The 27,903-nt window shown below is 37.6% G+C and overlaps 2 protein-coding genes and 1 long non-coding RNA gene across 4 annotated transcripts in view; 2 read left to right on the forward strand and 1 right to left on the reverse strand.

Annotated features, from left to right (window-relative positions):
* Window positions 1-9,925, forward strand: part of LOC311096362 — a 253,553-nt gene extending 243,628 nt beyond the window's left edge. The window contains exon 3 of the long non-coding RNA XR_014609005.1: window positions 9,021-9,925. This is a non-coding gene — a long non-coding RNA (uncharacterized lncRNA). The remainder of the gene's footprint in view (window positions 1-9,020) is intronic.
* ccdc57 (coiled-coil domain containing 57) lies at window positions 740-17,617 on the reverse strand. Of its 2 annotated transcripts, none has more exons than XM_084135421.1 (20): window positions 17,356-17,617; window positions 16,555-17,013; window positions 16,338-16,446; window positions 15,495-15,596; window positions 14,072-14,229; window positions 13,918-13,992; window positions 13,482-13,682; window positions 12,887-13,045; window positions 12,298-12,460; window positions 11,938-12,060; window positions 8,046-8,223; window positions 7,577-7,768; window positions 7,280-7,380; window positions 6,810-7,010; window positions 6,611-6,667; window positions 5,103-5,325; window positions 4,406-4,548; window positions 4,009-4,137; window positions 3,264-3,441; window positions 740-1,061 (listed from the first exon to the last, which is right to left on the reverse strand). In XM_084135421.1, exons 2-20 carry the CDS (start codon window positions 16,950-16,952, stop codon window positions 871-873), a joined length of 3,081 nt encoding a protein of 1,026 aa, XP_083991547.1. In that variant the 5' UTR covers window positions 16,953-17,013; window positions 17,356-17,617; the 3' UTR covers window positions 740-870. The 2 variants fall into 2 exon arrangements, with proteins under 2 accessions (XP_083991547.1, XP_083991548.1); XM_084135422.1 differs by having other exon boundaries at window positions 16,555-16,946; window positions 17,356-17,616.
* Window positions 17,618-18,868: 1,251 nt separating this feature from the next.
* slc16a3b (solute carrier family 16 member 3b) lies at window positions 18,869-27,778 on the forward strand. The gene is made up of 5 exons (XM_084135427.1): window positions 18,869-19,103; window positions 23,922-24,170; window positions 24,688-24,831; window positions 24,926-25,696; window positions 26,345-27,778. Exons 2-5 carry the CDS (start codon window positions 23,948-23,950, stop codon window positions 26,719-26,721), a joined length of 1,515 nt encoding a protein of 504 aa, XP_083991553.1. The 5' UTR covers window positions 18,869-19,103; window positions 23,922-23,947; the 3' UTR covers window positions 26,722-27,778.
* The last annotated feature ends 125 nt before the right edge of the window (window positions 27,779-27,903 follow it).

The following is a 27,903-nucleotide window of genomic DNA, read 5'->3' on the forward strand; positions in this document are numbered from 1 at the left end:
GATTTAAATGTTTATTGATAAATTAAAACTACATTATTGATATAATCAGACAGGGTTCCTACACATTTTCCATTTCAAAATTCCATACCAAATTTCACCAAACCTTATTTTCAGGATTCTATTTGGTATAGTTCAGTAATCTGTAAATAGTTTTATTTTCTCAAGATTTTTCCATTGGTTTTCTCAAATTGATAATGTGCTTACATGATGAGAAGAAACCTAAAAAATGCATAACTTTCATATATTCACCTCTGACACATCAGTTTGATACTGTAAATGTGGTTTGATGTTGCAAGATCACCAAACAGCAAAGTGCAGTCTGATTTAGATGATCGTTTGCTCCTTTATTTGTTGCTGGTTTGAGTGACATTTGAGTAATCATTCTTTTAGTGAAGTTCAAAAGAGACTCACTTTTGGTAAAGACAGTTTTGTGTAATGAAAATATGCGTCTTGAATTCATTCAGTCGTGTTTGACAATCAAACTTCTGTCATAAAAACTCTGCTTGTATGATTAAGTTTTCAGAAATTCACAATTTTATATTTTAGAAAGCTGAATAGGAAATGTAAACTGTTTTCTTTTTACCATACTTATCAAGACCTGGAAATGACTCGATTAAAATTCCATACTTTTCCAAACTGTGTAGGAACCCTGGACCAGACCACATATTCCTGGGATTGGATTTTTTTAAATCCTTGTTGGTGTTTCTGCTCATTATAAAAAGACTTGCATGAATATTGGTCAAATTATGCAATAATTTATTAGAACATTTACAAATGTAAAAAAAAAAAAAAGCATGCATGATGCAAAGTGAACAAATAAAAATACAGCACTTCAAATAGGATAATCCTTCAAACAGGGTCGCCCTTTTTTCAGTCTTTGTTGTTGTAATTTCGAATCTTGCCCTGATTTCCAGCAGGACGTTTCTTTTTAGCAGGTACAAATGTTGTACGACTTTGTTTCTTCTTTTCCTGGAGAGAAGCTTTAGTGCCCTCCACGCTGACCAGTGGAGTAGGAGGCTGAGTAATATCTGGGTGTCCTCCGTTTGCCGTAGACACTATACCTGAGAGCACAATAAGATAAGAGTTTAAATCTTTCATTTAAAAATGTAAATCCCTGTAGAATAGTGGCTGAAATTCAGTACTGCTTATCAAAAAGTTACTGGTTTGATCCCTGTAGCCATGAAACATCACTATTGTGACCTTGACTTTAAGTACTCTTGAGAGAAGAGTACTTAAAGAATATTCTGAATATTCCAAAGTTGTGAATTTAACTTATGCGTAAAATTGGAATATCTCATGAAACATTTGTGAATAAATGCATTCAAGAGAACAAAATTGTCACTTCCTCGGAAATTAGTGCAAAATATCCGTAATAAAAATTACATTTGCTGAAATCGGGGAAGCCACTATGGCTATTTTTTTCGTACATCATAAATTATTTACACATCAGATTTACACGTGCATACAAAACACAACAAACATGCATGTCTGGTGTTTGGGAACGCAATCATTTAAGACAGTTCTGGGAGGTAATTTTACCCGACCCTTCTGATGACAGACTCAAATGAGAGTAATTTCAGAATGACCAATCGGTTAGGCCTAGTCGTTATCCAATCACATCTTCTGTTGTGGCAAAGTCACATAAACGTTTTGTTGCGCTTCAAGGGATTTATTTAGTAAATGGGTTTCCATTGTAGTTTATGCATGTTGTCTTATTGAAAAAAAAAACAAGCGCATACGTTTTAGAATTTATGTGCATCTTAGCATTTTCATTGAACGTTTTTTATGCAATAACCAAAAATAGGTGGATGGAAACATGGCTAATGGCATCATTTTATCTGGATCTATGAAATTATAAAAAAATATAAGTATAATAAATATGAATACAATTTTTATATGATAAACATCTTTTCCATTTAGTCATTTTGAAATTTTTGGTGAAAACTGTGGTGTAAGATAGTAAAAAATGTAATTAAAAGGTTAAACTTCTTACAATATTTGACCTTTTTAAGAAAAAGCATATTTTGAATACACTTTTTGTACATTTTACTTGATTAAACCACATTTAATATTTAGAGCATGTAAATCAAGATTGTTGAATTGTTGATGTGACACCAAGGTGAATACAAAGATACATTCCTAAAACCATGGTACATTGTACGTGGTTTAAATTAAAACAATTCTTTATCTTCTCAGATATCTTTATTAGTCACTGACCCAAAAAGTGGTAAATGGCACTTGTATTCAGATGTTAGCATCTGTATATTTCTGTATCTTTCTGACAGAGCAAAATTAAAACTCTTCACTTGTGCGTGTGACTGATGCTGAAATGCTAAGTAAATACCATTTGATATTTGGACTAAATGATGTACTATGAAGCAACGCTGATACTAAACCTGGCCTGGGCTGATGGCTTATTACAGAGTACATTAGTCTGAACCCTAGACACACAGAGCATCAGTGCATCAGTCAGCATTGCAAGTACCTGTTTCTATGCCAAGGTTTTCAAATGATGCAAATGTTGGCCCAAGGTACATAGAGGTGAAAGTCATGTCTTGTATATTTTTATCCAAAGCAACTGACCTTTGTATTCAAATTACTGAGTACATTTTGCAAATCTAAATGGCTTCATCAGCTGTCTGATGAAACTGATGTAACATCATGATGTGATGCTGCCTTCAAGAGCCATCATTTAAAGAAAGTTAGTGCAAGATGAAATGTCCAATGAGAACTAAAGATATTAGATAATATGCCTGTATAGGCCATTCTCATTCAAAATTCATTCTCACTCATTCATGACAAGGCATTATTTCATGCCAGTAAATTACAATGTCTATAAAAGAGTCTATAAAAGTGTAAAACTGATCTGACTGATAAAAAAAATAAAAATAATCAAATGGCTCAATGGCTCTTATCAGCATTATCTCCATAGATTTGGCAACTTTCATTTGGCCTTAAATCCAATCATGTCATCATTCCCCAAATTCACAAAAGCAATTCTGATCCTTTCCCTTGACAAATCAAGAGATAAAATTTCAGACACAGAGAAACGTGTGCAGTTATCTATCCACACATTCAACATGGCTAAACAGTCACTAAGTGAGATAAAGTTAGTTAAAGGAAGTTGCTTAATCATGTTTTAGCTTACTGACTAGTACTTAAACGTCCTATGAAGTCATCAAAATAGCACGCACTATACAACAGTAATAAGTTTGAATATAAATGGTCTGACGATTTAAGTAATTTATTACTTTTCTGCTCACCTTTGTCCTCACTGTCACTTGGAGAAAACAGAGAGGAACTCAAACCTCGATCCAACATTTTCCACACATCCTTTAGGGAATCATCGGTCCCCGTAGATGACAGCAGAATATGGGATGACCCGGGCAGTCGTACCGGAGCTTCAGGTTGTGGCGGAGTGTTTTCTTTACTACCCACAGGCTTGACAAAAATAATTAAAACATTGAAACAACAACAATAGATTCACTCTGTTTACACCAAATAAAATCACATAAATACCTTTCAAAGGTTTAGGGTTGGTAAGATTTTTTCAAGTTTAATGATCACCAAGGCTGCATTAATTTGATACAAAATGCAGTAAAAACAGTAATATAGTGGAATACTATTAGAATTTAAAGTAACTATTTTCTAATTTAATATATTTTAAAATGTAAAGCTGAATTTTCAGCATCATTACTCCTGTCTTCAGTGTCACACGATCCTTAAGAAATCATTCTAATGCTGATTTGCTGCTAAAGAAGTACTACTTGTTATTATCAATATTGAAAACCGTTTTGATGCTTAATATTTTGGAGGAAACTGATAAATTTTTTTTTTGATTCTTTGATGAATAGAATTTATTTGAAATAGAAACATTATAAATCTCATTTTTGATCAATTTCATGCATCCTCGCTGAATACAATTCATTTTTTTTTTTTTTTAATGCACAGACACTAAACTTTTGAATATGTGTAAAATATATTTATGGGGTGGTGAAGTCATAGTACCTGGACTCTGACTGGTGGCTCCCATGGGTTGGTGGTTCTGTGTTTATCTGAGCTCTCACCCTCAGAGAATTGAGGACGCACAATAATCGCCATTTTCTTACTCTGATCGCTCTGTGCATATTGTAGCTCCTAGAGTAAGATTCAAAACAAATATAATTAAATTTCATTCTTGTGTTATCATAATCAATCACGTCTTCATGCATCTGACAATGGAGTGATCGCTGACCTTTGCCATGCTCCAGTGGCCTTGACTTAGAATAGCATTGCATAAAAGCTGTGTCTAAATCTTCAGCTCAGTACATTTGCACAGGCCAAACTGATTAATATGATGAAATATATTCTCTGTATCAATACAGTGAACATGCTTTGACTAAAGTCCCTCTCCTGCCTAAGTCACCTGAGTGGTTAGCTGGTACTGTAGCTGTTCCAGGGTAGATAAGCGGCTCTTTGGCTGCACCCCATGCTCGGTTTGAGAGGAGTCTTTTTCCAAGCTGTGTTCGGGATCGTTTGGTTTGAGAATGATCTTTGAGTGTCGTGAAACTGAGAAAAAAGAAAATAATTTCTATAACAACACAGGAAGGCTTTAAAGGGCACATTTTGAATTAAAAATGTTACATTTTACATAAAGGTATCGTTTGCATCCCTGATGTCCATTTAGGCAATTTTAATAACTTAAATATAAAGTATGGACATTAAAATGGGGATGTAGGAAGTAAACATTTTTAAATGTGTTGTTGATATTCAGTGGTGATTTGCCAGTAAATGAATCTCAAAAAGTTGTATAACATAAACCGTTTTGAAGCAAGGCAAAACACACAAAGCATGGAGAATTTCCGGAACAAGCATTGGGCTCTCTATTGAGAATCAAAAGGCTTCTTTAATCCCTTGGTACAAACATGGATCAACCCATTGTGATGGGGCACCAGCATAACAATGAGAGGTGAATTATAGGAATTAACCCCATGTGCCCTTTTACAAAATAACAGAAGAGGGTTCTTTATATTCCTCTTGAGCCAGAGATAATTCCTTACATAATTCACTCTGGAAGAGAATACTACTGAAATCAAATAGTACACTTCAAAACCAATACCAACCCTCCAGTCCTGATTCAATCAGCTGAGCCCGGAGCCTGTTGCCCATTTCAATGAGTTGCCGTTTGTCCTGACTGAGGCCGGAGATCAAACGTGCAGCCTGTTTGAGCTTTGACTGAAGCAGAGCAACATCACCCATGGCGCCCCCTCTGGCTGAACTCTGCAGCAACAGAAGCTGATGTCGCAGGGACAAGTTCTCCTCCTGAAGCTGCTTTACCATCTCACTCTTAAATACCAGACAGACATTGTTGTTTAGGTAACCATAGAGGATACTTATGACAAGAGACAATTCATGTCTGTAATATATACACTGACAATACTGTTTGGACAGTAGTCCTAACTGCAGATACAACTGGTTGGCAACATATTCTGCTTAAATGCAGAGCCCCGCACGTGACGTGGACAAACACACGTATATGTACTGAAGGGGGTGGATTGGAATCCACTGCTGCTTCAATGTATATGTAATGAGTGATTATAATCAAGGTATTAATAAATATTTTTCCTTCTAAATATCAAATGAGTTGAATGACTTCTCAGGAGATTTTACTTTGTTATAGAAGTTACCAGTGTGATTACTAAAATGTTCTTTTAATATATTCTTTAATGTCTGTATTTGTTTTGTGTTTGAGAAAGGTCTTCAACGTGTTAAAACATATAGGGGTCATTGAAGCCAATAGATTAAGACTAAAGTGTAGCTCTCCTTGAGAGAAAGAACGCATTATCTTGATGTTTTGAGAGGACTCTCCTGTTTATAGTTAGAGCCTGGCCAAATCCAGCCTTGGAAAAGCTGTGTGTCGGTGTGTGTGTGTTAGTCTTCTTGGTTACAGGTTAAGGAACCACTGGCGTTATTGGAGATTGACTGAGTTGTTGTTATGGACATGAAAGGTCATGACGTGCCTAACTTCAGGGTCCGAGTGTCAGCTGCCTAATCGATGGAGATATGCTTCCGTCTATCTGTATATGTTTGGAAAATTACTATGTTTATCTATTTCTTAGTCAATCAGAAACTGCAACCTGAAGCAAGGACGTAGCTTAGACCTTGGTGTAGGGTGCTGTGATCTTTGTAACTGTAAGCAGGGCGGCCTACAAACTCCCGTGTGAGTCTTGAAGCTGACTTCTGCTGATGAAACTACAAACTATATTCAGTAAAACTTTTCTTCAATTTATTATAATTCTGACTCCGAGTCTTCTTTCAAACATCTGGTCCTTGGGTCCTAAACTGTTACTCCCTAACAGTACATATTTATATATATATATATATATATATATATATATATATATATATATATGGGGCAAATAAATGGGGCTCCATAGTTTTAGCAACCCGGGCATGATTTATTTATTTATTTTGCACCACAAGCAAACAAAACAAATTTCTTAATTCTTAAGATTATTTCTTAAAAAGTAGGAGGACAAATTTAAATTAGTGATTGTAATATAAAGCCTTTTTATGGTGCATATTATATTATTAAACGTACAGTATATCATGGTGCACTAAAGTGCTGTACCTGATTAAGGACAATGGTCTCTCTTCTGCTTGCAAGGTCAACCTTCAGTGCTGACACCTGGTAACAAATATATTGTAGTTTAATAAAGATAAATTGTAATTAGGAAAATATATTAATCATTTTGTTTCTTTAAGGCAGAAAATATCATGTCTGTACTTGCATTTATTATGAAGTATAATTCTATATACTTAAAACTTGCCTGGTTTCCAAGGGCAACAGACTCCAGGTTGTGGAGCAAACTGCCTTTTTGGTACTCTTCTGCTTCCCGTCTCACTTCATTAACCTCCAGTTCAGTAGCTTCCACTCTTTGCTTAAGCCTTACTTCTTGAGCTGCTGCTGCCCTCTTGTGATTGGCCAGCTCTAGATGTAAGCTCTCATTCTCCATGTGTTTTGAGTGACACTGAAGGAAAGAGAAATATAATCATATATACAGTACAGTATATATTCAAAATTGCCAACTCTGCCTGTGATTGATCATGAAATGCCATTGAAGAACACACAAAAAGCAACTAGAGGTGGCGCATCACGTATACTGAAACTAAATTTAAGCACTGAATTAACTGGTAAGTGTGTTATCTGTTAAAAGTGTTTCCATCTAAACAAAAATTACATAATATTATGGTCTGTTAATTATTGGATGCTTGGGGTAAGTTGGGCTAAAATAATTACCTGCTGGGTAAGCTGTTCCACAGCAGACTCCAAATGAGCCAGTCTCACTTCCTGTTTCTTTAGAGCAGCAGCACTGGCTACTTTCTCCACTCGTAGCCCACCTGCAAAAAAACCCCACTTTTTTAAAAACACTATGCAGTGCTCCTACCAATATCTCACTCCATCTTTACCTCTTGTGCTCCAACAGACACAAGCACAGAAGACACTTTTTTTTTTTTTAAATCAAAAATCCCCAAACCACAGTATTACATTACAGATCATGTTTGATGAAGGTGTGAGCTCATATTTTTAAATTACCTATGGTCTCATTAAGTGATCTAATATGGTTTTGAAGGTATGCATTGTCAGGGGAAACAGGGAATGCAAGGGAAGGATTGCTGGCAGTATTGACTGTCTTGGAAGACTCCTCCAGCCGCTCCTCAAGACCACGACATTTGGCCTTAAGCTCTTGAATCTCTTTCTCCAAAGCCTGACTGTAGTCTGTAGTCCCTGAAACAGACAAATCACTGTCATTCAACAGGGTGGAGGTTAAATGTCCTAACAATAATGCGAGTTATACAATTTAAGCACTACTTGCAATATCCATGGCAGGAGGATACTGTGATTTCCATTGCAAGTACATTAACTTAAGTGATTTATGCTTGGTTTTACAAACTTGAATCCAAAAACATTTTCTGTTACATTTAACATTTAATTAAAAAATGTCATAAAGTAAAATATTCTTAAGTGTCTTTTATTTCCTTATTGCTGTGATGACCGCTTGTACCTGCAGAGCTGACCTCTGGATTTGTGGTCTGGTTATGACTCTGAGCTATAGGCATCTGCTTGCTCAAGTTCTCCATCTCTTTCCTCATTTCAGTCACCACCGCTCTAAGACTGCTGTTCTGCTGCTGGAGTCTCCTGATCTCTTCTGATGGGAAACTGCTGCTGTCTACTGCAGATGCCTGTTGGAAAAGTTCACATTGTTTTATGTTATGTAAGACAGAGAGAAGCAGTCGTGAAACAATCAGATGATGGTATAATAAGCCAATTAGCTACCACTAGGTGGAGGCAAGATATTGTGCGTGCTGACACACTTTTAAAGATCTGAATTTTCAATCAGTCAACAAGTTATTACAGGACTGAACTCACTCCACAAACATAATAATATGTGTGCTAAAAAACATGTATTATTTTACAGTCAGGCTATGGTCGCCAGAAAGAAAAAGCCAGCTGGCAATTTCAAGTGCTGATACATAAGACTAGTTATGCTGTGCGGAATATATGGATACGTGGTGCTATGCGATATAACCTTTCCTTTCATAATGACCAGGGAGACTGTGAACTTTCAAAGAAACATTCTGTAAGTGGCCAAGCATCTTCTGCTGACATGCTATTTAAAGTCTCTTAAATGTTTCTTGATAAATGACCTATCAAACAGCTGACAGGGCAGATATGAACAACCACTTAACTCTTTATTCTCAGCTACATACAGTATGACATGCCACTAATAGAATTGCACCATTAAACCTTTAGTTTAGGGTCCAATTGTCACTATTAACTATTTGCTTATTGGCATGCATATTACTAGGATATTGGCTGTTTATTAGTACTTATAAAGCACATAGTAATGCCTTATTCTGCACACAATATTCTGCATCCCTTAATCCAACCCAATACCTAAACTTAACAACTACCTTACTAACTAGTAATATGCAGGAATTAGGAGTTTATTGAGGCAAAAGTTGTAATTAATAGTTAGTTAAAGGCAGGGTAGGTAGGAATGGTCTAAAAAACTTCTTTTTCAAATTTGTTTAAACTTTATGTTCATATCAATACATAATTAAAATGTAAGTACTCTGAAAAAGAAAGTATAAAAATCGAGTGTCTGTAGACCTCTCAGGACTGTTTTAAAGACAGTTCATTATTTCCATTCACTCCACCCCCTCCCTTCTGGGCTCCTTCCAAAGCCACGCCCCCAAAACACATGAACGCGCGACTCCAACCGCTGAGCTGAAGACGCATTATTTACCTGAGACAAGCAGAGAGGAAGGAGCACAGTGCATGTAGTGACATCATGTCAGAATCACATGTAATAAAAAAATCTAACGCTAATTGCTTATGAATATAAACAAATAAGATGTATTTTAGTACTCACTATCAAGCTAGCATATTGATATTGGTAAATTTAAAATATATATTTTTTGATTCGCTAACGAGCTAGTTATATAAGCTAAAAACAGGTTGCATTGATACACTTTTTTACATTACCATCAGTTATATTGTGATGAAGATGAATTTCGTGTAAGATTCATAACATATATGGTGTTCTGCATGTAGGGGTGGGAGATATTGACAAAAATGAATATCTCGATATTTTTTTCCAATATCTAGATATAGATATTCAGGCGATATTTTTGCCATCCTTCAAAGAAATGTGAGCAAACTGGCAAAGAAGGTCCAGTTGGTCTTTTGACTTGCTGCATTTGACCTATATTATTCTAGGCTATAGAAAAAACAATAAAGGAGCTAACTAAACAGAATCTGTGGCACCCCCTACTTTTTCCACTTACAAAAAAAAAAAAAAAAAAAAAAACTTAACTAGGCACTTCTTGCAACAGTGATTATTAAATCAAACAACAATATTGTTGATGATCAATTCAAAGTAAAAAAAAATTAACATTTTCAAAACGGTATAAATCCATTCATTTTTCCCCCAAAACGCTATAAATCCATCTTTTTTTTTTTTTTTTTCTAAATTTATGGTTTGTCTTTTTAAAAAAGTTTTTGTCTTTTATTTTTCGTGTTTGCATTTATGAGGAAAAAACAATATTACTTGACAGTTCTCCATTATGGACGCGAGCGCTCTGAAAGCTGCACTGAGACTTTCAAACTTTAACAGAGACCTCAAAACAGAAAGCACAAAGCCTTTCTTTAAAACGAATTTCGTTTTGTATTAATTGTATCTTAATTTTAATATATTTTTTTTTCATTAATTCATTAATATTTTCATTCCTGCATTAAATACATAAAGTAAATATAGGCTATCAATCACAACATAAGGTGCTTGAACTGGAGATTATATCATCGTGAACCGAACCGTAGCCTCGCCTCACAGGCCTAAAAAATGTGGAATATATTTACAGAAATCTGGTTCTAAACAAAACCATCCAAAACAAAATAAAACTATGTAGCCTAAATGTGCATTTCTCCGGTGCATGCGTTCACTAGCCTACTGCGAAGATCGCGAGTCAAATATCGTCAACTTCATCTTTGCAGCCGACACAGAAATTAATAAACAATTAAAATGTCTTATTACAATATTTTACACATTCATAATCATTACTTTTGCTGGTTCTTTGAGGCAGCTTTTTAGGTTTATGGCGTTTTGGAAAAGAGCTCTTCACGTACAAACACCGTTTCACCAAGGCACAGCAGCCCTTCAGCACATAAGAACAAAAAGAGAAAAAGCACGGACTTACTAATTACGAAACTTTGATGTGGTTGAACAGCTGAAACAGTCACAAATTCCTCTGCAACTCAAACATTCGAAGGAAGAGAACAGCATTACAGTTTTCAGCGCGTCCTCCTTTGATTGCTGTGTTGTGACTGGAAAAGTGCATGCAGGAGCACATGCGCAAAATGTAGGTTTGTAAAATGTCCTTTTGTAAAATAAAAATAATTTTAGGGCGAAGCAGAGGAGGTCGTGCAAGAGGCCGTGGCGTGCAACTAGGGTCCGAGGAAGTAGAGGCTGAGGACGGGGTGGTCGCTGGAAAGCTACGCTGATATTGACACGCGTTTTATTTCTTTGTTTATCCAAAGACTTTTTGTTCATTACCTTTTCTTGTACTGTCTTCTTTTTTTTGCCTTGTTTGCCTTCACTAACTGCATGCCGGTAATGTGAATTTTGATTGCTCTTTCTCTGCCATTGTTTTGCTATTCCTAGGTTCAGTGCCTCTCGAATTCCTCAAATCAAACGTGCGCGCGGCCGCGCGCAAGTGGGCAGATCCCGTGGCAAAAGGGTTGTTGCCATGGTTGCGAGAGAGAGTGACAGTCGCCTAAGCCAATCCTTTGATTCGTCCCGAATCGAAATAATGAGCTGTGTTTAATACAGATTAAACGGTCTAGAGTCACTTGATTTTTATACTCTTTTTTTCAGAGTACTTACATTTTAATTATGTATTGATATATATAGAAAGTTTTAACAAATTTGGATCTTTTTTTTTTTTTATAGTCCTACCTACCCTGCCTTTAATAGTGAGAATTGGACCCTAATCTAAAGTGTGACCATTGCACCAAGTGGATACCCTCTATAGCTCTATTTAATTAATGGAAGGGAAGGTATTAATTAAAAAATGCTGTAGACGTTGACAAAGCCTGCTGTTTTATTTAAAAAGTAATTTAAGATCTTTTCTAAGCAACTAGACAAAAACAACCCTCCTGGGGCAACTCAGGGTCAGATGACTTGCTTCATATGCTGTGTGACCCCTACTCTTCAGACACTTTGGCATGAAACCCAGAGAACTGTTGGATAGGATACCCACCAGATCTTCAGCTGTCATCATACCAAGTTTGGTTTTTTTCCAAAGCTAAAGCAGATTCTAAATGGTAACTGGTTCCTTTGCCGTATTAAATATCAGTCTGGCTGATGTAACAGAGAAAGCTGTGTGTGGTCTAACCTGAATTCCAGTTAGTGCTGGTTTGGTTCCATGCAGTGCCTGATCTCTCTCTACAGTGACACTTTTCAGCAGTGCCACCATCTCCTGCAACTCCCGTTCCTTCTCTCTCAACTCAGCATTTCTCTTAGGGCAGATACACAAACATAATACATTACTTCCTTATACAGAATAACCTTCTAACCAAGAAGAAAAGAAAATAGAGGTCATTAGACTGGTATATATATACTATATCTTGCTAGACCTGAACTACATATTACATAAAAATTTTCCTTATTCATGAAATTATTTTATTTTGAATATTTTTAAGAATATTTTACTTTACTATTATATTTTATGCAGTCGGACTGTGCATCAGCTCACCTGGTCCCTGGCCTGAGTAAGGCTTTGGATGAGCTCCTCGCTCCTCAAGTAGTGCTCAGAACGCACCTCCTCACAGCGCCGCTCCCAGTCCAACTCTAGCTGAACTCTCTTCTGCTCCAGTGCCTGCTCCCTCTGCAGACCACTAGACACCTGCTGCTTATACCTGACAGAAATACATTTGCCCTTTTTAAGTAATTTGTTTCATTTATTGGTATCGGCTGATATTGGATATTTAATTGTGCATGTTCATTTCCCCTATTTTTACATTTAGATGTGTACATTTTAATATTATATTAGTGTACATTATAATTGTGATGCACACATTTTATTTGAAAGATATGACAAAGAAAAAAATGACTGATTTTAGTTTTTTTTAGTGTTTTATTTTTTAATTTATTTAGACAAAATAGTAAAGATTTTTATTTATCTGACATTTATTGGTCATCGGCCATTACATAAACAATATTTTATCGGCTAAAACTTTATTATCGGTGCATCCCTACTCACACTTTTATTTCTCACCGTATAATAGAGTTTAATTTAAATGTTGTGTAAAAGGTATACAATTATTCATCTTGTGACCCCTCACCTCTCTATATCCTCTTTACACCTCTCCAGCTCTGCTCTCACTTTGGCCTCTCTCTCCCCTGCAGAAAGCAGCTCTGTATCTGTGGCAACCTTTTCTTTGGAGACCTGAGTGATGTAAGTATCCCAGCCAGATCGAGTTGTTTCCAGCTGCACTCTGAGCCTTTGTTTTCAAATAAGAGTTTCAAAGTTGGATCTGGTTACAACTGTGGTACCAAACACAGGTTAAGGCTCTCGATTGAATATTGTCAAACAGCAGACATGATGTCTGTCTTAACCTGTGAATCTCAAATATTTTATTTATGAACATTAAATTATAAGCACAGAAAAATGAGTTGCATTTGTTACCTTGAGGCCTTGAATTTTAAACATGTTATATAATCTTTGTGCTCAGATAGCCATTCTCAGAGACACCCACACACTTCCTCTCAATGTTTTTACACTAATTTAGTCATCAGCAGGAACCATGGCTAATGTGATAAAATGCATAATCTCATAATGTGATTTTATGAGATAAAATGCACTCCAAACCACAACTTGACAATAAAAATGAACCACAGAATATTTCTAATAGTCATTTTGATATGTCTGTGTCTTACTCTTGTATCTGCTGGTCTCTGTGGTGGAGGTCATCCGTATGGCTCTTTTCTTTCCTTGCCTGCTCCAGAATCATCCTGTCCAGTTGGGCCTGCAGTTCTGAGATTTTACCCCTATCCTCTTGAAGCTCCCTGGCGTGCGCCTCTCTCATGAGACCTAGAGCATCCTCTTTCTCCCGAGATCTTCGTTCCAGCTCTGCATGCCTGCATATATCAAATTTCAAAACATCAGAGCAAAACATGCTGGCCTACCCAGCTATAAATATTAATCTACCAAACAAAAGTTCATAACCTCAACCGGTTTTTTTGGGTGTGTGTTTTTTACTTGTCATTAGGATCTAAAAACACTTGTCACTTGCTTTTACTGTGTGTTTACCTATTGGATTTGACAGGGGATATTTTCTGACAGGGTATCTCAAATTCTAGATGTAGTACTTACTTCCTGTTGTAGGCTTCTTGCTCTTTTTTATAATTGCTCTCCATTTGTTTTAGTCTGACCTCAAGCTCTTTTATCCTGTAAAACAGTAATCATGATCTTATTACATTCAAAAATCGCAATAGAAAACTTTTTTCAAATGCATGTGTCAGTTTACCTGGAGTCTTTCATTGCAGTGGTGTTCTTTAGGTCCCAGTCTCTGTGTTGAATCTCTTTTTGAGCCAGCTGGTAAAGTTCTTCAGAGGCCTGCAGGGCCTCTGTGGCCTGGCTGTGAGCTTTGGCATGGACCTCCAACTCTTTGCTCAATAGCTTTTCCTGGACAATTAATATTATAATTAAACTCATTTGTTTATGAGTTTGATCCATTCAAAAGATCACTAAGACTAAGATATACTTCTTTCAACTATATAAGACTAAGATATACTAAGCCTATATTGCAATGGTGTCTAAACCTGCTCCTGGAGGGCCAACATCCTGCAGAGTTTAGCTCAAAACAGCTCCAACACCCTTGCCTGGAAGGTTTTAGGGAGTCTGAAGAGCTTGAGTGTCTCATTCAGCCCCCTAGCTCGTGAATCACTCAGTATATCGTGCACACAAATTCAGGCACTGGTAAGGACAGTAAGGAAAATATTGAGCATCGATGCTCCCTGGTTTTCACAGTGCATTGTGGGACTTTTCAGGGAGTAATCGTTTCAGTGCAGCCCTTAAAAAGGTTGACTCACTGATCATTGACTTGACTACTGAACTAGGGATCTGATTGAGATCTTGAACCTTAGTGCTGGTTCAGGTCTGTTTAATTAGGGTTGGAGCTAAACTCTGTAGAACTTCTGGGTTAAATGAAGGTCAAATAAATAAATAAATAAATAAATATTGCCAAAATTATGTGGATACCTGAACATCACACCTATATGTGCTCCTAACAGTTTCCACTCTTCTAGGAAGGCTTTCAAAAAAAAAGCTGAAACCTGGCTGTGGGAATGTGCTCCCATTCAGATACGACAGGGGTGTCCAATCCTGCTCCTGGAGGGCCACTGTCCTGCAGAGTTCAGCTCCAGCCCCAATTAAACACTTCTGAACCAGCTAATCAAGGTCTTACTAGGCATACTAGAAACTTACAGGCAGTGTGTTGAAGCAAGTTGGAACTAAACTCTAAAGGACAGTGGCCGTCCAGGACAGAGTTTGGACATTCCTGTGATACGAGTAGCTGACATTTGGTGAATGGGGTCTAGGTCACTTCGGGATTCCAATTCATCATTCATGTGGACAACAATTTACCCACATACTTTTGGCCATGTAGTGTCTAAAGCAGTGGTTCTCAACCAGGGGTACCCTCGGAGACCCTTAGCAAACTTCCAGGGGGCCTAGATGTGTCTCTAAAATAGATGAAATTTAGTTATATTAACAATCTTAATTGAAATGCTAAAAAGCACTAAGAATAAAATGCCATATTTTTATTTATTATTACAACAGAAGTACAAAAGGTACAATTTTGGAGTCAAAAAGGTTGACAACCACTGGTCTAAACAGCCCTGACCTCTAACATATAGTTTATAAGAGGTTTGATGGGATGTGGGTCTTACTTTGAGCTCATGAGAGAGAACCACACTGTTCATTTCGTCCAGCTTCAGATGGAACTCATGCTCCCGCTTTCTCATTTCACTGTCAAAATCTGCCATCATTTCCTGTTGTGGATTGAAATTTACAACACCCACTGAATATAAATTACACTTTTAGCCAGTAATGCAGTCATAAAGAGTTTTATGAAACGCTTATTTGACTGAGCTTAAACAACTCTCAAATGTCAGATGTCAAGCAAACAACACTGAACAATGACCTATTTTGGAACTGACCTGAATGCACTATAGCATAAATAGCTTTGGTTGACCAACACTATCTGTGATCCTTCACGGCCTTATCATTTTACTTCAGAGTGAGGTGAGGATTGCTTTAGTGATTATTTGACAGCTCAGCGACTAAGAACTCCTGCCAGCTGGAATCCTTTTATGTCAATGGGGTTTACTTTAAATAACATACAATGTCCTGGCATTAATACACTTTGTGAATTGATTTTTAGACCAGAAACTGCACCATAACTCTAAATATGCAAGATGTTCCAGCTTTAGATTTTGTAACTTACATTTAGCCAAGGGCCACAACCCACAATAGATGTCTAGTCAATTAGTGAGGTCAATGTTTTGTTTTGTTTCTTTCTGTGGCAGTGATTTTAGCATGTTACACTTATTCATGTGTAGACAGACGTGTTTGGCCATTACACTGCATCTTGCACTGTTTGTCTTTTTTCATTAGTGCTGTGCAGTGTCAAGTAAAATATAGTTCCATTTTTTTTAACACAACAAATGTACAAACAGGAATGGATATCACCAGTAAGATTGTGTCTACCATCTTGCGGGTGACAGCCATACCTGTTTCTGCAGTGCCAGCTCCCCATCAGATTCTCTAATTCGCCGCTGGAGATCCCGTCTCAATGTTTCATTCTCCTCCCTGAGTTTTTGAATCTCGCTTTCCATGATGCTAAAAAGCAAAAACAAATGTCATCAAGATTACACAAAAAAACAAACATCAATTTAGAAATCAATGTGGATAACCATACATGGATGAGCCTAAGAAACAAGGTCATACTTCTGGACTTTTTCCAATTTGACTCTATGCTCGACTCCCCTCTTCTGATATTGCACTTCTATGTCCTCCTTCAACCTCCGCTGCTCCTCCAGGGCATCCTGCAGTTTTGCAATCTCAATCCTCAGCTCACTGACCTCTTCTCGCCTGACACTGTCCTGCGTCTGAGCACGGGCTGCCAAGGCATCATAACGCTCCAGCTCTTTGTCCCTCTCCTCCAACACACATAGATTATACTTGAAGTCATCACGCAAGCGGAGGAAACGCTCTCTCTGGGTGGACAGCTCTGATGTGGCTTCATTTAGAGCAGTCTCCAGTTGTCGGATCCGCAAAGTTTGAAGTTCTTTCCATTCTCTTTCTTTACAAGCCAGCTGGGCCTCCAGGTCCACAGCTTCCTGCATTGTTACGAAGCAGATGTTAAACAACAGGGCAATGCAAGACTTGGCATCCTGTTAAGCAAATCTGTAGACACAAGAAGTAATTACAAAGTGCCCATCAAAAGGATATTTTGAAATAAACATGCTAAATGAAACGTCACACATCATATTATCATGTGTGTGTGTGTCAATAAATCTCTAGCAGTCAGTAATTAGAGTTATTAAACAACTAACTTAAAATTTGTTCACGTGCAGCTACAAGAATAACAAATTCCAATAGTGGAAACAAACAATGAACTGTCAGTTTTTAGCAGACCGCTCATATGAAAACAAAACAACAAGCAGAAATTCACGAACACACGTTATTTTAAACAAATCCAACAGAATTAGAACTATTCCACTAAATTAAAATAGTTATTTAGTTTACCTTCATGTGTATATCACCCCAATATTATGCATGTAACGTTATTTTCTCAGGTTAGCTTGCATAGCACAGCGAATATTCTTCTATTTCATGTTTTTGACATAAATAAAGGTGACCGGAACTGCGTGAAAGTTAAAATACACAAATACTCTAGAATGAAGCTGCTGAATATGTCTTAAATACTTCGTACTGAACGTTTAGGTCAGCTTAGCTAACCAGCTAAGCAATAGCATAGCATGAGTTGTAACTCGGCGCCACCACAACTATGAGAGTTTCCATAGAAACAAAACACTTCCGCGTACTGGGTTGACCTGGGTTGAACCGGGTTAAACTGGGTGAATATCATTTTTACAACTGACTGAGCGTCATTTGCCTACTTTAAAAGGCGGACATTTACTTCTGAGTAATCTGATGCTATTTCTGGAATTACTGTTATTTCCCACCATAAAAGCATCATCGTAAAGTTATAAAATGTTTCCGAGACTATATTTAATAAGAAGTCATGATTAATTTTTAGTTAGGCTACTTTGTTATTTGGTATCAAAATACAATGTTATTAGTGTATACTAAGTTAACGTTACTGACAATAGTACAAAACGTTTTACCCTACAAACTATGACACGTCAGTTATGCTTATGTATGTAGATACCTTCCTGCCAGAATTATAGCTTGACAAGTTCAGACAGTTTTGCATTGGTTAGTATTTTTTCAAACCTGTCTGACGAAACTTTTCCTGAGGCTTACAAAAGCAACTGACGCGAAAGGAAATAAGACACCTGCTGTCACGTAATTTGTATCTGTGTATAACTGATGCCTTTTCTCTAATTTGTTCTTAAGAATGTAGCATAACATAAGTGATTATTTAGTTTTATTGAGATGGATGCTACAACTTCCAAAGGAAAACAAACGCTCCTCCTCTCTATTTTTGATAATAGCCTACAGTATATCTGCCTGTATGTTTTACACTCAGTTAATATTCAGTGCTCTCTACAGAACCAACATCTGTCTATGAGCATAATACTACTGTAAACATTGTAACTAAAGAAGTGTTTTGAGTTGGTGATGACAAAGAATTACAAGGAAGTGTCATAATCGTCCTGTGTTGTAACTCTTCAGTTTTACTGCGTCATGGTGATACACATTATGTAGCCTATGTCACATTTTTTTATTCACAAAAACAAATTTCTAGAGACTTTGACAGGATTTGATGTCATCGCTGATATTTCCCTTATTGTAAAATAATTAAAAAATTCTTACTGGATATGGTGCCATTGTTATCCCATCCCCCCACCCCTTCCTTTTCATTTTATGTTAATGTAGCTATTCAAAGCAGGGCTGTTTCCTTTCTTGCAATAAAAAAACGTGTGAGGGGAAAACTGCCAAATAGGCTAATATTTTTTGTTCAGCAGCACCCAGCTATCATAATAATGAGAAACAAAGTCGAAGCTTTATCTATGGAGGTTATGTTCGTAAATCCCCTTTAAATCCTCTGAGCACATGGTTTGAATAGGGATGAGAGGGAAAAGGAGAGCAGTGGGGAAACGCACGTAGGGCACTCACACAGCCTCATCATTGGCTGCACGTCAGACAGCGTGACTCCAGTGATTCACTTGTGACAGAACAGGCACTACAGTCAGATGAGCAGATCTCATTCAAGTGCTTCTTCTAAAGATGCGTGCCGTGCGAACGTGAGATCCTGGTGCCAGAGGCGCATCGTCAGAGAATAACCTTAATCACAGAGTATCGTTAAGGTATGTATATGAGGACTGATGATTTTAAATATGTCAACATGTGTCCTGTGATAATGATTGGGTGATTTTGCGCGTGCGTCGGGCAGTGGGGGATGCTGAATGCCGGTGGGCTGCTATGGAGATTGACTGATGAAAAGTAACAGGTTAACATAAAGAATACTCTTGTATCTATTTATCGTTGAAAATATAGTCTACACCGTGTTATAGAATGTAATTTCTAATAACATTCCTAATATGTCGTGAATAATCCACATACCGATACAATTGCCATATGTGATGGTCTGATATTAGTGTAATGCAGTGTAATCTTCGAGTAGTTCTGGTTGCAATGGTGCTACAAATGGTTTAAGTGAGAATTTTTATATAGGATGGTATACCTGTGGCTTTACTTTATGCCCTGTGCCGGCGGTGCCAGCGCTTCTTGGTGGAGGAGAGAGATAGCCTAGCGTTATAGAAGTCACGTTTAGCACGTAGACCAGAGCTGTGGCGTATGAGATGCTCTTCATACAAAAATTGAGACACAGAATCTCATATTAGTTAATATAGTTATTCAGTGTTCGAATTGTACACTGACTTCCTGGAGAGTCGATTTTATAAAGGTATTTCGGAATTTGTTTTGAAAAGTTAGCTAACCTTTAAAACTCCAAAGGGTTTTTCTTTTTGTGGCATTTTTGTATGTACTTAAATCTATAACGAACTGTCAAATAATGACTGTATCTGTGTCACTTCCTGAAATGAGCCAAAGTACTCGAACAGCATACTGTTGCCATGGTTACAACCTCAAGCAATCGATATTTTTAAGGAAAAAATAAATGATGTTACTATTAAAAGCTATTATTTGAGCGGGATTCAAACCTTAATTTCTTTATATGGCACATCTCATTTCAGGTCTTGGGGCATCTACAACTAAGTTTATGATGTAATTTTACCTATATTGTAGGAGGAGGAAGGTCATAGATGGGTGTGTCTAAATTAGATCCACAGTTCAGTAACTTAGTCAGGGGCTGCGTTTAATTCACATTTTTTATGACCTAACTTAATAATAATTTGTTACATTTATATAATGCTATAACGCTACATGGAAGTGGAGAATCTCCTCAACCACCACCAATGTGCATCATCTGGATGATGCGACGGCAGCCATATTGCGCCAGAACGCAGGGAGGAAACCAGGGAGCATCAGTGCTCACTATGCTCCCTACACTATGAAATTATATCACATTTCTGAAACATAAAATGCACAAGCCTATTCAATAAATATAATGACACGGAATAGAAGCTTTGAAGACAAACCGTTTTTTATTATACACAACGCTAGACAGGAAGTGAACACATCTAGTTAACATTTATAATTAATATTCAGCTTAATCGCTGTAAGGATATGTAACAGAATAATGTGTTTACACACCATAACACATAATATCAAAAAGATATGTAGTGAGTAGTGTGTAGTGAGCCAGGGTCCTTACTAGTGCCACGTCACGATGAAGGCATAATATAGACCTGCCTTAATTAGCTTCTCAGAATACCTAACCATATCACTATATCCAAAATCATTCATAAATATAAAACTGAAATCACCCTCTTAATTAGGAGTGGTGTCACACATAGACCTCGATATACAGAAATCAAAATAATCAGTAGTCTTCTTGTCATTTCATTGTGACTGACAGATTAGAATCAGCCAGTTTCACTAATTTGGACATGACAAGAAGCGTCCACAATTAACAAAGTGCCAGTGCCAGCTGTGCGCTGCTTCAAACAATTCAATATCCTTTCTAAAATGAATCCTAGCCCTACATAATTCCTCCTAACCAAACATAATTTAAATCCCAACTACACATTCTGTATAAAATTCTATGTAAAATGAGAATAGACACAACACAAATTACTCTTAACTGCGATTCTGGTCATTGCAATCAGTATCACATGGGGAAATGGCAGGGTCTTAATTTAGGTTTGATATCAATGCTCTGGTTGGGTACAGAGTTTTTTCACTAGAGGTTTTCCCCTCTCAGTCCCCACCCCCAGCCTGCCCCCTAGGTTATGTAGATATGTGGGAGCTTCAGATCAGAGGGAGAGAATCAGATTTCAGGGGCCTTAGGCGAGGTAGGTTGCACATACAGTACATTGGTTGCATGTCTTACTTTTACCTAATGTAGCTCTTCTACATCATAGCTCTTGATCAATTAATTTCCACTGTGTAACATGTTGCGCAGCCTTTTCTTTTCTTTTTTTTTAATGCATTTAAAAACACTTCTTCGACTTCCATTGATAAGATGCCTTAGGTTGTTTAATGGTGTTTATGTTTGAGCTGTTTATACACATAATTAATAAACAAAATAAAAACATAAAGTATAATCTACAATACCATATATAGTTGTTTTTGGCATTTCGATCACTAGTTTCAGAGTTTACATATTGATTTCAATGCTGTACCAACAGAGGAACAGGTTTCATCCTTTAAATGAGTATTATTGAGCATGCATTAATCAGTCACTTTAGTTTAGTGCAGGGGTGTCCAAACCTTTTTTTTTTTTTTTTTAAGGGGGCCATATTCAATGTTGTGGACACAGTAGCTTGAGTTGGGATGCAGATGTACATTTATTTTCATTAAAACAAACTAATAACTGTAATTATTAATTTAGTTAGAACTCTACTCTTATTAAAATTAATTGGTCTTCTGGTAACATGCGTTTAGATTATGACAACCACAGGTAACCACACTACCATGGTAAAAAGTAATATGGTATCTAGAATTACTTTATGCTGTTTAGTCTATAAACATAACAAATGTCTGTAATTTGGCCTATATTTCATTACTCCTGTAATACATGAGGCTAATAATATAATAATTAGATATAAATTGCCCACATTTCTGCCACGACAGTTAGCCTACTAGGCCTACAGTAAATCCATGGTAAATGTTGGTGATTTATGGATTGAAAAGTCTTCTGACTGGATTGTTGTCGCACAATTTCTCATGTTTTCCGCGTCAGTGTTGTTGAGAATGTCAGGACTGTTTCATCTGCCTTTAAACTAGTTTAAATCACCAAGACATTTGCGATTTGTATCCGAGACCTCTGTTGCAAACTCGAACTCTTCTCACTGTTTACAGTTTAGCGAGTAAAGCCAGGTGCACACTGTGCGATTTTGGCCGGCTGAGACAAATTTTGCAAATCCTAAAAGAATCCTAAAATCTGAAGTTTCTGATCGTTAGTTTGAGATGTTCACCGACAACCGATTAATGACCGTTGCGATCAAATTTGACCTCAGACGAAATTCTGCCAGTGTCAGAAGATTTAACTACAGTCCTGCAGTGTGACTTCTACGACGACAGTAAAATTGTCTTCGTTTTTCAAGACAGATTGGGTGTTTCTCAATATGCGTTCTTCAGCGATCTTGCGTCCTTGTGTTCTCGTTTTACGTCATCATTAACCGTCGAAGTTCAGACCCAATTCTCAAGAACGCAAGTACAGAGGACGCATGAAAGAACCCGGATGTGTTCTTGATACCGAGGATGCATCGAATGCAGACTTGAGCTAGTACTCGCCTGGTGTCCCAGAAGTCATTGCGGCCGGTTCCGAGTTCGTTCTTCCAAGGAAGCTTGGCAAGACCGGTCTCCACGAGAACACAAGTCCGTTCTCTGCGTTCTTGGAATTGAGAAACAGCCATTGATTGATTAACCTATGTAAAACTGGACAAGTTTTCTTGCGTGCGTCCGTTAACGCGTCTTGACTGTCGTAAGCCTTCAGCCTGACAGCCTGATTCAAACGAGTAGCGCTGTTCCGCTTTTTGTGCCTTTAATGTTTCTCATACACAACATAAATGGAAGCACTCATCAGTTATCAATTGTTGTCACTCACGGTTCACTGCTACACGTGGCCAAAAATCTAGTGCTGTCACCTTGTGTTGACATTGTAAAACTGCATGATTGGCGGGCCACATAATTTAATATCTCCACGGGCTGGACTTTGGACACCCCTGCAGTCAATGGAGCAGTTTTGCCCTTTAAAAAAAAGGTCAAGAAAAGGTGGTGTACCATTCTGTCATTGCTTTTTATAGACGAATGTGCTAAATTCCACATTGCATCGTCATATACTGTGTGTGTATGTATATGTATACATATATGTGTGTGTAGGATATCTATCTATTTGTTCAAATCAAGTTGCCATTTTTTGATCAAACGAGATCACAAATAAGATAACGGAATTTGGTTAACCGTCAACAGCTGCTTGGCAGCTCTTGCTGTTGAGAGACATTTGAAAGGGCACACACACATTGCATAGTAGGTTAGAGAAGTGTTTGCCAATTCTGATCCTGGAGCACCCCCAACATTACACATTTTGAACTTCACTTTGGACAACATCCATAATTCAACTCATCGGGTGTAAATTAAGGTAGGCTACACACAAAAATGTGTAGTGGTGGTCCAGGGATCAGGATTGAGAAACTCTTATAAGCAACATATTTTACTCTCTGATCTAAAATAAAGTAAAAATCCTTGTGATGCTGTTTTTTTTAAAAGATGTAATTTGTTGTGATACTGGTGAGCATTACATTTAAAACGTTGTACCCAGAATTATGAAAGCAGCTCTTGGCAAGAACATGAATGAGGAAGGGTGTGAATCCAGTGTGCCAGACCAACTGAACAGATCTTGCTGTACAGGAATATTCAGTGAACGAGGCATGATTTTGGCAGTTGAGCATTAATGATCCGCAAGCAGTAGTCAATTTATGTTTAAAGTCATGTTGTGACCAATCAGATGAAATATTTTACTGTAGAATTAAGCAACATCCATGCACTTTTTGTTGCAGCTGAGACCTGAGGTGTACTGAGCATCATGGGTGGAGTGGTTGTTGACACTGGTAACAGCGGGGTCAAGGCACCTGATGGAGGATGGGGTTGGGCTGTCCTCTTCGGCTGCTTCGTCATTACTGGTTTCTCCTATGCATTTCCCAAAGCGGTCAGCGTCTTCTTCAAAGAGCTTATCCGGGAGTTTGGCGTGGGCTACAGTGATTGCGCTTGGATCTCCTCCATTCTTCTTGCAATGCTTTATGGCTCAGGTAGGGATGTCCACTGACAGTGGAGATTGAGAATATTACGTGGCTTTTCAAAATTGGGTAGTCTGTGGAAAATATTGTAAGGGGAAATGCAGTTTGTAAACACTTATTTTTTTTCTTTACTGTATTTTATATTGCTGTAACAGTAAGAGTGCGTGTACATATATGCACTTGTATTTTTTTTTTTAAAGATAAAAGCTTAAATTAGTATAATGTAAATTTAATTTTAGTTTTTTTTTTTCTCAAATAATAAAAATATATACATAATTTTAATAAATGGTTTTTATACATAATAACATTCATAGGTGCCTTTTATAGTTTAAGAAGAGGGTACTTCGCAGGGGATCCTCATATTTGTGGGTCATTGGTATCAAAAAGTATGAAAACCCTTCACTTTTAGTAAAGAGTTGCAAAATCAGCTTGTACATTTAGAAGTTATGTGAGATGTCAGCATGTTAAGTGTTCCTGGTCTTTTTTTTAAATATTTGCTATTTGCCTAACAGTGGTTTGCTTGTTGCAGGGCCTCTATGCAGCATCCTAGTGAACCGTTTTGGATGTCGCCCTGTGATGATGGTCGGGGGCCTTTTTGCCTCGCTGGGTATGATCATGGCATCCTTTGCAACCAGCATCATTCACATCTATCTCTGCGTAGGAGTCATAACAGGTGAGCACTGTTTTGTGAAATGACAGACTTAATTTCAACATATTAACACTCTTAAATTTGACACATTAACACTCTCAAATTTGCTGTCCTCCAGGTTTGGGTCTTTCTCTGAACTTTCAGCCATCCCTCATCATGCTGAACCGATATTTCAGTGAGAAAAGGCCCTTGGCCAACGGCCTGGCTGCAGCTGGAAGTCCTGTGGCTCTGTGCTGTTTATCTCCTCTTGGTCAGATTCTTCAATACAATTATGGTTGGCGTGGAGGCTTCCTCATACTTGGAGGAATTCTACTGAACTGCTGTGCATGTGGAGCCCTCATGAGGCCCTTGAAAGCACCAAAAAAAACAAGCGAGGTGGACGAAAAGGAAACGAAACCCAAACCAAAGGCCAAGCTTCTTGACTTCACAGTCTTTAAAGATTGCGGCTTTGTGATTTACACGGTGGCCGCGGCCATTATGGTGCTGGGTCTTTTTGTGCCTCCTGTGTTTGTGGTAAGCTATGCCAAGGAACTGGGCAATGAGGACACCAAGTCTGCCTTGTTGCTCACCATACTGGGGTTCATTGACATCTTCGCCAGGCCCACGTGCGGCATCATCGCTGGGCTCAAGTGGGTGAGGCCACGATGCGTTTACCTCTTCAGTTTCGCTATGATCTTCAATGGAGTCACTGATCTTGTCGGGTCCATGGCCAAAGACTATGCATCTCTCGTGGTGTTCTGCATCTTCTTCGGTATCTCTTATGGCATGGTTGGAGCCTTACAGTTTGAAGTGTTGATGGCCATTGTGGGAACAGAGAAGTTCTCCAGTGCCATCGGCTTGGTGCTGTTGGTCGAAGCCGTTGCGGTGTTGGTGGGACCACCTGGAGCAGGTCAGTTCTGCAGTTCATTTTCTGTCTTCTGTAGTTTCTGTGCTGTTAAAGAAAAAGGATACAAGTCATAGGATACGCATTTTAATCAACTAAAATATGCATTTACAGGAGTACATGTACAGCTAGTCGTATTCAGAATCAGAACTGTTTGAATTACTATCTTTTAAATATCATGCTTTCTTTGATCACTTGCTAAGAACATACAAATAATAAAGCATGAAATCATTATTTTTTTATTTTTTTTGATAATTGGTTACATTTAAGATGCATGTATGGAAGATAATATTTTGCTGCTTCTGTTTAATTCCAACTTTGAAAGAACTAAAAGAACCGTTAAATAAACTGAACTTTTATGTACTTTTGATAATTGATATATCGGTTTGCAGATTACCTAGCAAAGAACTCTACAGGTTCTCTATGCCAATGGTAAAAAAAAGACCTTTTGTTTAGTGTTGCAAAGACCTATTATTACAATACCATATGGTTCCTCCTTATTAGGATTTAGACAAACAAAGAGCAAATGGATTGTTATAGGTGTCCCAACAATGACAGCTGCTGTTCATAGGTCATGGGCACGTTTGCCCTGATGGCCTGTCATGGCCGCCATATGGGAAGTTCATATCATTGTTCTTTCGTTTCATTTTACAGGTCGCCTTCTGGACGCCACAAAGAACTACATGTATGTCTTCCTGCTGGCTGGGTGTGAAGTGGTCCTCTCTGCCCTTGTGCTCTTCATCTGTAACTTTCTCTTCATCAAAATGAAGCCCCAAGAGCCTGACCCTCCAGCCAAGATGGAGATGGCCATTACCGAGACAGAGATGGAAGAGCTCAACAAATCACCAAAGGACGACCAAGACAATGGAGGTGGTGCTAGTGAGAATGGGAAGAAAGCCGCCGAACTGGAAGCAACAACAAAATCTGATGATAAAAAGGTTGAAGAGTTGGACTCGATAGAGTTTGAGAATGCTTCCAAAACGCTGACTGAACCAAACGGTGTGGCAGTAGAACCTGAATCCTCTCTGTGAAGGTATTAGAACAATAGATAATATAACAAAGATTCCCCAGTAGGACTCATGGACATATGTTTGATGTTGTGGTGTATGCGCTTCGAGTGTGGTTGCGAGGACCGCTTTCAGACCTTGCTCTGCTGTTCAGATATAGCACTTGTATCTGGATTTTTGGCCAAACACTGCCTTGCATGCTAACAGATGTCAGGATATGTTCTCAAAAGGTTCTTCCAAAAAAACGATTCAATTATTTGTAATGTGGCACCAAATTTTTGGTCAGTATACACTCCACATCAGAGCAAGGCACCACCATATACTGAAGATTACCAGCTTGCTTCTTTGTGGCATTCAGTGTTTGCTAATGTGCATAGTTGGTTTGCAGTATCTTTTATCATCTACTGTTACATTTTTAAACTGGTCCTGAGAGCGCACTGGATTTTTAAAGGTTGTATTAAAGTCCTGCATTTAAGACAAATCCAACCAGACGAACCCATAAGCATAACATGCATATGAGGATCTTGTTTAGTCTCTTTAAATTGGGCATGTTCTTGAGGAATGTACAGAATTCAGATATGCTTATTTTTGTGGAACATTTTCAAAGTATTTAACTGTTGTAGGACAAAGCTGTTACATTTTTAACGTTTTTTTGGTTAATTGTAACTTTCTTGTAAAGATTACAGTATTTATATTAAAGTGTTGATGTCAGTTGGCAGCTGCACTTTATATTTATTTAGTTTTTTATTCATCGAAATGTCTGTTTTTAGACCAACTGCATCAATCAGGAGAGGACCACAGTTTGTACTTGATATGTTGGTTATGTAACATTTATTTTTAGTTCATTCACATTCACTCATGCATTGATTTTCAGTGGGCATTTAAAAAACAACAAATAGTAACACATGATTTATGAAAATGGTGACATAAACCTTACCTCGTTTTACCTTTACCAGCAGTTTGTGAGTAGGGACCCTCTTTTATGTTCAAAGACACTTGAGCTATTTTTGGTTGTGCCTTAAGTCTTGGAGCAGTATAGAATTTGTGACTCATTATAGAAATAAATACATCCTTTCCTCTCCACTGCATCTTGACTCATTTTTATGGTGTTAAAGTCTAAGTGTGTTTGTAGTGCTTTTAAAAGAACAATAAAACGATACAGGATACCATCCTTTTTTTAAACTTCATTCCAATATTAGGAGTAAC

This window comes from Abramis brama, assembly GCF_963993115.1.
Source record: "Abramis brama genome assembly, chromosome: 14".
Classification (NCBI taxonomy): Eukaryota; Metazoa; Chordata; class Actinopteri; order Cypriniformes; family Leuciscidae; genus Abramis; species Abramis brama.

Bases quoted from the DNA above. Each gene is read 5' to 3' on its own strand.
- ccdc57 (XM_084135421.1), bottom strand. From the start codon at position 16,952: ATGCAGGAAGCTGTGGACCTGGAGGCCCAGCTGGCTTGTAAAGAAAGA. The intron at 6,668-6,809 runs GCAAGTTTTAAG...ATTTGTTACCAG, and splicing joins CTGTTGCCCTTGGAAACCAG to GTGTCAGCACTGAAGGTTGA. The intron at 4,549-5,102 runs GTTGGTATTGGT...CTTTTTTCTCAG, and splicing joins GATTGAATCAGGACTGGAGG to TTTCACGACACTCAAAGATC.
- slc16a3b (XM_084135427.1), top strand. From the start codon at position 23,948: ATGGGTGGAGTGGTTGTTGACACTGGTAACAGCGGGGTCAAGGCACCT. The intron at 24,171-24,687 runs GTAGGGATGTCC...TGCTTGTTGCAG, and splicing joins TGCAATGCTTTATGGCTCAG to GGCCTCTATGCAGCATCCTA. The intron at 25,697-26,344 runs GTCAGTTCTGCA...TTCATTTTACAG, and splicing joins GGTGGGACCACCTGGAGCAG to GTCGCCTTCTGGACGCCACA.